Source organism: Misgurnus anguillicaudatus, chromosome 4 (genome assembly GCF_027580225.2).
Source record: "Misgurnus anguillicaudatus chromosome 4, ASM2758022v2, whole genome shotgun sequence".
In the NCBI taxonomy this organism is placed as follows: domain Eukaryota; kingdom Metazoa; phylum Chordata; class Actinopteri; order Cypriniformes; family Cobitidae; genus Misgurnus; species Misgurnus anguillicaudatus.
The window spans coordinates 36575963-36588748 of NC_073340.2; the positions used below are offsets into that span (position 1 = coordinate 36575963).

Below are 12786 nucleotides of genomic sequence, written 5' to 3' on the forward strand. Positions count from 1 at the left end.
ACAGCGATTCGCGAACGAGTCATTCATTCCGATTCGCGATTCAATTGAAAGAACGATTTGTTCGTGAATCGGAGGTTACCACACCAGTCGCTCCCACAGTAGTTGCTGAAGGGGAGTCGGTGAGAGTTTCGGTGTGAACCGGATAGCGCGTTTGGAAACGGGGGACTTTGGATACGGAGAGGTTGCTTTTCTCTTTAGAGCGACTCATCTGAAGGTATCATCATGCCGGTGTTTCACACAAAGACGATAGAAAGTATTTTGGAGCCCGTGGCTCAGCAGATCTCTCATCTGGTGATCATGCACGAAGAAGGCGAAGTTGACGGTAAAGCCATCCCGGATCTCACCGCGCCCGTGGCCGCCGTGCAAGCGGCTGTCAGCAACCTGGTCAGGGTAAGAGCTAACACACAAGAAGAGAAACTAAACTAAACTATCACTGACTCGGTTACATGCGTGCACACGTGAGAGTTGTTTAAACACAATGGATGAACAAAAAGTATCCGTCGGGTGGTGTTTAGTGTAAAATGTATCTGCTAAAGTTTCCTGGAGTTTCTGGCTTTGATCCAGACTGAGGTCCGCCTTTTCCTGAGATCCTGCCCACTGTGCCACGCAATGCCAATAACAAATCTGGCTAAATGATTCTTGTCATGAGAAATAGCCTACTTCATTCAATGGATAGTCAATGGCTAGTACTTCAGATGATGTTGTGTTTGTAGTGTTGCTCGTATTGTATGTTTTTGTTCGCTTAATGTTAAAGGATTTGCTCAAGGGCATAATGGTGAGAGTTCATGAATGAACCCCTTCACATAGAGAGAGGATCAAAGATCCCATCAGAGAAACACAGATTTACTGGAAGAACATCATGGGGCGGTTTCCTGGACAGGGCTTATCCTAATCCAAGACTAAAATGTTTGAGCTGCCTTAATTAAAAAACATCTTGTGCGGACACATCTTAACATGTATCAGTGCCATTGTTTTGTCTCTGTAAAAACTACTAAATGTCCTAATATAACCAAGACCTAGTCCTGGATTAATCTAAACCCTATCCAGGAAACTGCTCCAAAATGTCTGAACTGTGAAGGCACAATGTCATACTACTGTTTTAAGGCTGTTTATTTGGTCTTATCTTTTATAAAAAAAAAAAGGTTTTTAGAGCAAAATAACCTCTTCAGATCAGAGAGACAATCTTAAACGCTTAACGTGGAAAAAACACTCAACGTACCTAAACATTGACATGAGCAAATATTGAATTTCTGTTACATTTTACTTGTAATAAACACTTGCAGTCGAAAGAACAAGCTGTTATTCTGGAGATAAAAGTGTATAAACTCACGTTAACCATTTCCTCCCCTATATATGGAAACAACTTAGCTTAGCTGAACAACTGAATTATTATTATTATTATTATTTATCAAGTTGAAGTGTCTGTATCAGAAATTGATATGAGTCTTGGCGTTTAACCACATGTTTCCCTTAATCCCCCACAATATACAATAGAACTGATCCCTGTACAGTCTGTAGAATATCTGTAAACTCCAGTAGTGTGCAGATGTTTATAGAGAGGACAGGAAGTGATCTGTCATGGAGAGATACTGAAGAAGAGCATCAATCAGCTGTCTGACAGCATCTGTGGTTATTTAAAGCGGAAGCAAAACCTTCAGAGGGCTGTAAATAGGCAACATTACCAGCCTGTTGTTCTGTAGTTATTTTTAGCAATGGTCCAGAATTAACTGTAGACAGTTAGTACTGTGTACTTAGACTAGGTGTACTGGATATGTTAAGCACACAGTTCATGGGTGGTCATGTTCCTGATGCTCACAATCTGAGGATCTTCAGAAGAAATCTGACCTTAAAGCTCCCATAAAACACACTGTTTCTGCTCATCTCATGTTAATCTTTAGTATATATACAGTTGTATTACATCCTTCATATCTCTGATAAGTCTTTAGTTTTACCAGATTTATTAAAGACTGATCAGCTCTAACGATTGTTTCCAGAAAAGCACAAGATCACGGAGGCGTCCAGCGAGTCATGAGCAAGCAACACGCACAAAACATTATCTCACTATCTTTGGATAACTTATTTTTGACTACATGTTCGTGTCGTTAACATTATATGCACTTACGTGCCGATTGCCAACACAAAACAGACATTTGATGCAGTTGCCTGCAACTTATGACTTGCTTGGGACCGCCCCATTTCAACGAAATCCAGTAAACACACACACAAAATACCTGCTGCTACCCCGGAGAAACAAACTATAGCCATTGTTTCCATAAGGCTTTCTTCTTGCATCCAAAAACACACTTCTACTTTTGTGCTAGTGTTGAGTCTTGATATAAAACAAAGCTGTCACGTGCAGTGATGTGACTTCTACTCGAAGAATAATGTTAATGAGCGTCCTCACTCTGATTGACATGTGGGTGTGCTTTCCAGGGGAAATGCCCATAAAAGGAATATGGGGTCACTGATACATAACGGGTACCCATGTTAAAAAAAAACTTTCAGAAACTTGTAGGAAAGAGGAGGCGTGAGTTTGGCACACTTTGCATTTGTTTAGCATAAGAATAGCAGCTCTTTAACTGTGTTAATAAGTCTGAATGCATTAAATAGCATTAAACCCCCTCTTTAAATGGATTTCTGTTTGTTTAGTGAATGATAATTTGTTACATTTTCCTAGTTTTGCTCAGGATAGTATCTGAGGTCAGGTTGAGGTTTATTTAGGTTCATGTGTATAAAGGTGAATCTGTGGCTCAGTGTGTTAATGTGGCTCCACCCAGAGAAACTGCTTCCTGCCTACACAGCCACTTCAGACGGTTTTATTGTGACACAGTTCTCTCAACCGTTGCGGTTTCTTATTTTTCTCACTCTTATTTCAAGATTATCTGAGATTTTCTTACATCTTCGAGCTTAGAGAGGCTAAATATTGAGTTCAGATGAATATTCTGAAGTCTTATTTCTCCTCCCCTCATCTATAAACACTTCCAGTTCTGCTTCCTCTTTTATTTTACTCGTATTCCTTCAAATCATCTTTGTTCCTCTCTAGATTTGATTGAAACTTTGGTTGGATTGCTGTAAAAATAGATTTTGTTGATTTAGTAGTGTTGTTTTTGAGGACAAATGCAGGCCGTGTTTGTGTTTGAAAATATTCTGTTTCCACACAGACCCAAATCATTTCCTGTTTGTGTCGAGATGGCGTATCAAAAAAACACTTTTATCGCAGATAAATTCTTTTACACAGATTTCATTCCCTGAAGAGAGAAAGATGGAAATAGCATTAGTGTTTAGCACAAAATATATGCTTTGTTTTTTTTTTAACTGGCCTTTGTCTTCATTGTGCAGTTTCTGTAAAGCTTTTAATAGACACACATTCAAGGTCTGCTGCGCATCAGAAATTTGGGGAGTTCTTGGAGAGTGACTCTGTGTCTTCTTTAGTAACTTGAGTTATTGGAGGTGGATGGGGTCAGACAGATTTCTAAAGACCACACTGATGAAAATCTTGTCCCGTCATTAAACACTGATCTCAGATCTGAGAGAAACACAACAGTATAGACGGTTTCAGCAGTAACAACATAAACAAGCGTCTGTCGTGGTCCGCACGTAACTTCCGGTAAACTCCGCTAATAATAAATAACCACAAAGTACTTTAAACATAGTTTATTTATATAACAAGCAAAAAAACAACACATGGATTACCTAGGAAACCAAAACATTTGCTATTTTCGACCAGGCATTTGTTCAAGAGATCAGTTTAGCAACTAGTCAGACCATTAAAACAACGAAACCGGAAGTAAAGTTTGGATCCCGACGTGTATCGCATCAGCGCACGTGTGCCCGATGAAACGGTCTATAAGGCAATGCTGCTGCTTCTATAGACGGTTTCATCGGGTGCACGTGCGGTGAAGCGATATGCGTCTGGTCCGAACTTTACTTTCTGTTTCTGTTTGTTTAATGGTCGGACTAGTTGCTAAACTGAACTCTTAAACAAATATCTCGTCGAAAATAACAAATGTTTTGGTTTCCTAGGTAATCTATGTGTTACTTATTTTGCTTGTTATATAAATAAACTACATTTAAAGTACTTGTTATTTAATCTTATCGAAAGTTACGTGTGGACCACAAAAGCCGCTTGTCTATGTTGTTACTGCTGAAACCATCTATACACAGTCAACAGAGCTGATATGAGTTGAGATTAATTTCTTTTCTTTGCACATGTTTCAGTATTAAAAACAGACATCTCTCCTGCTAAAAGATCAGCTATTTCATTTCAGTGGAGTTACTGGGAACTTTGGCTTGATTTGATCTTCAGCATCTTTACAGAAGTGTTTATAAACATAGCCAGTGTGACCCTAACCAAAGAGTTACTGGATAATTTCTCTCATCACTCTTAGGGGCTGTTTATACCTGGTATTAAGATGCGTTTTGGTCAGTCAGTTCAGGTATAAAGTGGACAAGAGTAGGGCTGGAATAAATGATTATTTTTTAAATGATTAATCTAGTGATTATTTTTTCGATGCATCGATTAATCGAACGATTCATTTTATCAGTCTGATTCGACTTCGATTCAATTCTTGATTATCTCCCCATTAATTAACTGATAGCAATTTATACATGTTGCCACGAGACACGTTTACACCTGGTACTTTAATTCGTCTCTTTTGTCCGTTTTCGAGCGCCTCTTTATCCTGATTTTCTGTGGACGAGTCGCTCTGCTGTTGTTTAAACTTAAACGGGAGAAATAACAGGTTTAAAATGATGCAAACTAATATTATGTCAGAGTTTGCTGCTTGTGTTGTTAGTAAACATGCTTCACAATGTTTTGCATGTTTATATGTAAAAGCTTTCTCTGATATTTCAGTGCAATTGATGGAAAAACTTTCAAAACGAATGAATGAATGAAAGCCTAAAGATTGCGCTGAAATCTGTGGGTTTGCACTTAGGGGCTGTCCACACGGAGACGTGTATCCCTGCATATGTATACATTTTTTATCGTATTGGCGTTTCATCCACACGGATCCGGCGTTTTGGGAGACTGAAACCGCTATTTTTTAAAACCGGGTCCTAAAGTGGATAAATCTGAAACCGACACCCTGGCGGTTTCGTCTGTACAGCCAATCCGTATATTTTGTGAAGCGAAAACGTCATCACATCACGTGTCGGAAGCGTCACACGTAACAGCAACAACAATAACGGCGGACTACGTGATTGTGTTCGTGCTACAGAAGCTACTAAGCCTACTAGCTTTATTACAGCAAAATCTATTGCTTCTATGCAATTGTGGTGACCAACAACCGATAATGGACAACACCATACGTTGATTATGCGCATGCTCAAAGTCTTCTTCTCCGTGTATAGTGTATGTCTGTGGCAGAATTACAGCGCCCCATACTGGTCCGGCATATATACTACACCGCTTTCAGTCGGTTTCAGTGGTTTCGTGTTTACGGATTATTTTTTTAGAGCAAAGAAAAAAAATGATCGGATAGGGAATGCACCGGCTTCGTGTGGACATAGCCTTAAAGTCAGGACCGATGTAAAAACATTGTGCTCGGTACATTACATTAGATCAGAATGCGGTCTCTTGTTGCCACATGCCACAAAAGCAATCCGGTCAAATGTGTTTTCGACTACCTCTGAATGTGGTGGAAGGTGGATGCACTCAAAACATTTTACACATTTACAGCATAGCGTCCTCCACTTGTGATCCAATCACTGACCAAAATGCATCTTGATACCAGGTGTAAACAGCCTCTTATCGGTTAACCTCATGCAGATTTTGTAGTTTTTCCAAAGCGTCTTTAAAATGAGAATAACATAATCTTGAGGATGTTTTCTGTGGCGCTTCCCTTCCTCACAGTAACGATCCGGAAGTTTTGGCTTTGTCTCAGGATTATAATGTTCCAGCAGATTTTCCAGACTGTTGAAGATGAGAGACAGACAGAGAAAGAGAGGTTTACAGTCTGTTACAGATCTCACAGAAGGAAACATTTATCATCAGAGAAAGCACTTTAATTACATGCTGAGATAATGCGTTCCTAAATATCCTTTCGGAAAACACACAGTCCTGGAAACTTCACATACACTTAACATTCACATTCACGCTCGATGAAGCTTTTATATCAATCACAGAGAGATTTACTACGTTGTTTTTGTGTTCAATGTTTTATGTTTTTGTGGGTGGACTAGTGGTTTGTGCCATTGTAAGTGTGGATGAAGGAACTCCTGTACATCATTAAGAGAGTTTACTCTCTCTATGCTCTCTAACAGCCAGCTAGGGGTGGGCGATAAACCGGTAGACATAATTAACCGGTAGAAATGTGTCAACCGGTAGAGATTTTGGACTATCGTTTCTATCGAGGTTACAAGCCCACGTCACGCTCCTATGCGTGTGGTCACGAAAACGTAACGTTTGTACATGTATTTAAGCACTACAGTTTTAAAACAAGTTATTTTAAGCCATTGAAAAATAGACAACAGATCTGTATGCGTGCGTTCTTTCTGTGTGTCAGGAGGAGCAGACAAGTCGCGCAACCGCTGCTCATTAAGCTTGTGAGCATTTTTCCCGCTTTATTGGCCTTAAATACACATACGCGTCAAAATTCCTCATAAACACGACCAGTTAGGTCTTAAGAGAAAGTAAACAGCTTAAAGAGAAAGCGCATGTGCAACAGTGTATTGGATCCGGACTTTGGTCTTAAAGGGGAAGTTACCTAATTTTGCTCCTGTCTGTCACTCGTGTTAAGCAAACAGCATTGAGAGAAATCTCTCACTGCTCCTGATTAAATCACTTTTCTACCTTAAATAAAAAAAAAAATATATATATAGGCCTATACATCCATGCATAATTATTTATTATCATTCTTATATCATTGACTGTTTATCTTCAGAGAGCTTGAGTTTTGTTTGTTTTTATCTTCTTTCTAAAAAACTCTACCGTGATACATATCGTTATCATGATATAAAATTAATCCTATCGTGATAGAAAATTTTGGTCATATCGCCCACCCCTACAGCCAGCGTATAATTCAGTTCATGATTTCATTTTCTTATGTTATTTAATAGAGTAAAGAACAAAAGTTCAGTCATTACAGCTACTCTGAGAGGAGTGCTTCAACTCTGAGAGCCCTTTTGTGTGTGTGTGTGTGTGTGTGTGTGTGTGTGTGTGTGTGTGTGTGTGTGTGTGTGTGTGTGTGTGTGTGTGTATGGAGTGTTGAGTAGAGATACAAAGAAGCATCTGTTAGTCTGATCCTGCCAGACTGTCAGAGGAGCTTCCTCACATTTTCACCATCAGACTGTCAGCATTTTGATCAAAAACCCATTCACACAGCACTTTGGTCCCAGAAAATTTCCGTAAAATTGACAGAGAGGCTTCTGTGTGAACACAACAAGTCTCGTAAATGTTCTGGGATTGCTCCTAGGTCCTAGTAACATTCCCAGAAAGCCCTCTCTGTGAACAAGAGGCAGAAACAATGCCGAAAGGGCCGTTCCATAGTGAGGATACGCATGTCATCGCAACAAGAAGTAATTGTTCAGCTCTTTGACACAAACGCAGGTCAACATTCACAACGAGAAATGTCTGTAAACTGGACTGAAGCAGAGATCAGGGAGCTCGTCACTATCAGAGGTCATTCACCAGCATGACAGAACACGCTCCTTATAATCTTATCATAAACTATAATGCACATGCGTTGTTTCTCAAGAGACAAATCATGGATGAATAGCAAACTTCAGACGTTGTGGAAGAAACCTAACAAGTTCAGGACTTTAAATACGTCACGTGTCTATACAGGATCTTTACGGCATGTGTGTGAATGCACGCACAGATTCTGGAAAATCTTTGTCAGTGTGAACAAACCAAAAATCAAACGATCCTGGACACATTTTACGTGCATTTTCTGTAATCTTTGTGGGCTTCTTTAATCAGCTGCTGTTTTAGGTGTGAGAGTATGTGTGAAGTTTATGTGCGTGTTTAAAGTCTAAATGGAGATCTTGAGAAATCTGACTTCCTTAATGTTGTTTTAGCTTTATTACGTGTTTGTGGTTCTTCACACCTTCTGTACATTGGCACAAATGGCAGCAGGTATATTTAGATTTGTAATGTTCTGTCACTGTGTGTGGTCTTAAAGGGACACTACACTTTTATCGAAAATATGCTCATTTTCCAGCTCCCCTAGATTTGATTCATCGTTTTGGAATCCATTCAGCAGATCTCCGGGTCTGGCGCTAGCACTTTTAGCATAGCTTAGCACAATCCATTGAATCTGATTAGACCATTAGCAACGCGTTTAAAAAAAAAACCAAAGAGTTTCAATATTTTTCCCATTTAAGACTCTTCTGTAGTTACATCATGTTTGAAGACTGACGAAAAAGTAAAAGTTGTGATTTTCTAGACAGGTATTGTTAGGAACTGTACTCTCATTCTGGCGTTATAATAATCAAGGACTTTGCTGATGGCTGCAGCAGGCGTAGTGTTATTAAAAGCGTCCCCTGCTATTGAAAGTAACCAAAGGGACTATTTTTGGGAAGAAAAATGTTTAACTCTAGGGGAGCTGGAAAATGAGCATATGTGGAATGTCCCTTTAAAGGAAAAGTTCGCTCAAAACTCTCCTCCATATATCAGGGTTAAAACAAGCAGACAAGACATTTCAAATATCTCTCTTCACATATAACACACAGTGTATGTACAGTAGATGTAGCACTGTAACCTGTGTTTTACTCTATATTTCATTATGGTGTGATATTCGTAACATGTTGTTACCTGTTGAATTGGAGTGTTGTAACCTGACAGCAGCTGTGTGTCGTGATTTCATGTCTCTATGTCTGTGTGTCTTTACACACAAATGCTGGAATGTTGTGGCCTGCCAGGGACCGAGCACAGTTTCGATTTTAGCTGTGAGGAAAGACGGACGCATGGGAACATCAATCTGTCAGAGAATTATGAGGAATAATATTTAGTGTTTTCTAATGCAAAGATCACTGTTATCATTGCTCATAGTCATCTTGCAGCATTTGTTGTTGAGATAAGATGTGTGATGTTAACACTGCAGACACATCTTCTGTTTTCTTCCGTTGTCAAGTAGAAACTTTTCACCATTCAGTCGATTTATGATGAACAAGGTCCTGTTTTACACAGAAATATCAAGAGTAATATATTTTCTATACTGAAACTATATTCTGAGATGCAGACGTGGTGTTGCATGTTACCAAAATAGGATCAGAGATTTGGGGTTAAACGTGACCTTCATTACTTAAAGCCACAGTTACTAAACCAACAATCCCTTGAGCCACACCAGACATGAGGTCATTTGGATGTTGGCAGACCTAATTATGTTCATGGCGTGGTGGGTGCGTGCGTGTGCGCATGCATGTGGGTGGGTAATGAATCATCTTTGCAGTTCTCTGAAACACAACTTCTTTTATATCCAAATGAACTAATGAATAATACTGGACTGATTCATCATGCAGCTTCACGGCAACGTTTTTTTTTTAAGCCAAATCATGTTAAAGCAAGTCCACTTTATATGATGGTGACATATGAAGCCATCCATGTTGATGTGAATGAATCACCGAATCTGCGTTTTAAAGGTGCCATGAATGAGCCTCAAACACGATTGTTTCCTCCTTCTTATATAAACCTTGTGCATGCAAAAGACAGCTAGAAAACAGACCAATCTCAACATAACACCAACTGTAACGTTACAGTCCAGAAGTACACCCCAACATTAAATTATACATTTAAATAAGTACAATGTTGTTACAATGATTAAAAAAAGTTGGGACTGCTGAGTTAGCGCTTTATGCTAGTTTATGCTATATGTTAGCGTTTAGGCTGAAGTTCTACTATTGACGTTACAGTTACGTTCTGCAGGTCCATACTGAAAAATACACAAACTTACCACTCAGAAACGTCCATTAACAATCTCCAAACAATTAATTATTCCTCAAAATCTGATACAGACTCAAACATAAGATCTGTTTACACACACACACAGAGCTACTGAAGGAGAAACAGCCAATCAGAGCAGAGCTCAACATTATTATTCATGACCCTTTCAAATAAGGTAATAATAGATCATTTCATTATAAAGACAAATCCTAGGGTTGTAAATGGACATGAAAAACTGACTCTGGATCATTTTTGCACTTAATAAAGATAAATCTTCTGTGTAGATATCAGAGAACAATTTAACAGATTATTAACATGCATTCTTTGGCATCTTTAAACCAACTTGGCTGGTTTAGACAACAATCAAACTATTATTTTACCAAATGTAGAGTTTTAAGCTGTGCTTTATAACTAATGTGTTTGTATTACATGTTTGTATCATGTGTGTAATGTGTTTTGTGTGTTGTGTGTTTTAATGCAGGTGGGTAAAGAGACGGTACAGACAACAGAAGATGCCATCATGAGAAGAGATATGCCACCCGCCTTTATAAAGTAACCACACGCACACACAGATAAACTTACACATGCACACACACACACACACACACACACACACACTGTCTCTCTCTCTCTCTCTCTCTCTCTCTCTCTCTCTCTCTCTCTCTCTCTCTCTCTCTCTCTCTCTCTCTCTCTCTCTCTCTCTCTATGGTAAAGGTCATGGTCAGTATGTAAAGTGTGTGTGTGGTTCAGTATGAATAATGTTGCTGTCTGTGTATGTAAGACCAGCATGCTTTAGCTGTGTGTGCGTGTGTGTGTGTGTGCGTCTGTGTGTGTGTGTGTGTGTGTGTGTGTGTTTGTTCAGGGTGTTGTTCTCTCTCCTGCAGGTGTGTTGAGTAATAAATGATCTGCAGACACAGCTGAGCCGCTCTTCTCATGATAAAAACACAATGATGTTACTTCCTTTACACATCAGATGATTCAAGATAACACATTATACATTTAGATGATTTGATGTATCATTAATACAACTTGTAGGTTTAGTGTTTCCGTCATTGAAATGAGCACTTGAGTTTTCTCGACAAACACAATGTTGTTGGAAATGTTTTGGGAACTAAAGAGGAAATAGCTGAAATTCTTTAGCTGTCACTGTTCTGAGTTTGATTTGTTGTCGTTCATGTCAAAGTTCATAGATGTGATGCTGTTTTTATGTCTGGTTGTGGTCTGTTTACACACATGCTGTCATTCTTGTGGTTGTGTTGAACACAGAAATGAAAATAATGATCTGTTACAACACACCATGAATCCTTAAGGTTTTTATATGCAGTCTGAAACCTGCAGCGCTACACAAATACACACACACACACACACACACACACACGCAATCAAATTATAAACTATAGCCCACCTCTCTCTCACACACATAGCAGTTTTTCTTGTCAAAGAGAAATATAACACCAGTCTCATTTCTGCAACTACAACAACACTCATCACACAATAGGAGGTGTATGTGTGTGTGTGTGTGTGTGTGTGTGCGTGCGTGTGTGTGTGTGCGTGTGTGTGTGTGCATGTATGTACAGTATTGTGCAAAAGTCTTAGCCAACCATGCCAGTTGCCACTTTTAGATTTGTTGTTTTTGCAGTTTTTTAATGACATAATCCTAGAAATTTGCAAAGCATAGAAACCTTGCACTGAGTCCAATGCATATTCATCAATCCGTTGCAAAAAAGTTGGAAATAATCCAAATGTAGTCTTCATAATGTTAGCACAATTCACTACGAATGAATGAATGAATGACATTAGCAACAAGCTTAACCTGTGAACAATACTTATCTTTTATACACCGTTTGTTTTGAAATCAAGTCGAGTACTTTTCCACGCTTCTTCAAGGTCTTTAATTTTCTGTCTCTTTGTATTCTTCATTTTGTTTGTCATACCGTGGTTGTGCCACGTTGGTTCTAAATTGTCAAAACATCTCAAAATGCAGAAAATGTAAGCCGATTTGATTTGTTAAGTAAGTTACTCAAAAAAAGTAATTAATTACTAGTTACTAATTACATCTTCAATCATGTAATTAGATTACTTTACAAATTACTCTCTCCAAAAAGTATTTAATTACTTATTACTAAATACTTTCTAAATCCTATTTAGTAAATGATACAAGGATAGGCTTGAAAAGTACATCAATTATTCTAGTCCCACTTTAGTGTCCAATTCTCTCATCCGTGTCCAAACTACTTTTGCCTAAATATAATCCAACTACTGCTTATTAATACTAAAGAATAGGGCTGAACGATTTGACCTAAAATCAAAACCTCGGTTAATTTAACATTTGACATCGGTTACGATTAATGAGCGATTATTATTATTTTTTGCCTCATAGTTCGCTGGCAAGGTTTGTATTTTAAATATGCTCAGATATTAAAGGTGGGATATATTTTTCTATTGAAAGGGCATTTGTTGTTATCTTTGTAATTTTAAAAGAATTAAGTGAAGAGGAAAGTATTTTGTGTGAAGGTTATTAATAACATTTTGACTTCAACTGAAATCACAGCACACATTGCTTGAAATGAAAACAGACACATTTTAGTTTACTGTATACTGCAAGTTTCCTGAAGGAAAAGTAGAAAATAAATAACTAAACATTTTTAAGTCTAGTACTTCAGGGCTCCAGGCTAACTTTTTTGTCATTAGGAGAACTGTACCCCCTGACTGAAAATTTAAGGAGCACAAGCAGAAAATTTAGAGCACAACTTAAATCAGCCTGCAATGCAATTATTTACATTTCCCCCCAAAATAACTGCATTACTGAAAAATACTAAATTTGAAATTTCAAACTTGACCATATGCACAACTGATGAAACTTTCAGAATAGGAACTTATGAACCAAAGAATTATACAACCCA

General features: G+C 38.4%; 1 protein-coding gene across 1 annotated transcript in view; it reads left to right on the forward strand.

Moving 5' to 3' along the window:
- Positions 1–77: 77 nt before the first annotated feature.
- The window catches only part of vclb (vinculin b), a 29329-nt gene continuing 16620 nt past the window's right edge, over positions 78–12786 (forward strand). Inside the window, exons 1-2 of the mRNA XM_055175898.2 lie at positions 78–390; positions 10365–10435. Coding sequence (XP_055031873.1) covers positions 223–390; positions 10365–10435 — 239 coding nt within the window. The 5' untranslated portion in view covers positions 78–222. The remainder of the gene's footprint in view (positions 391–10364; positions 10436–12786) is intronic.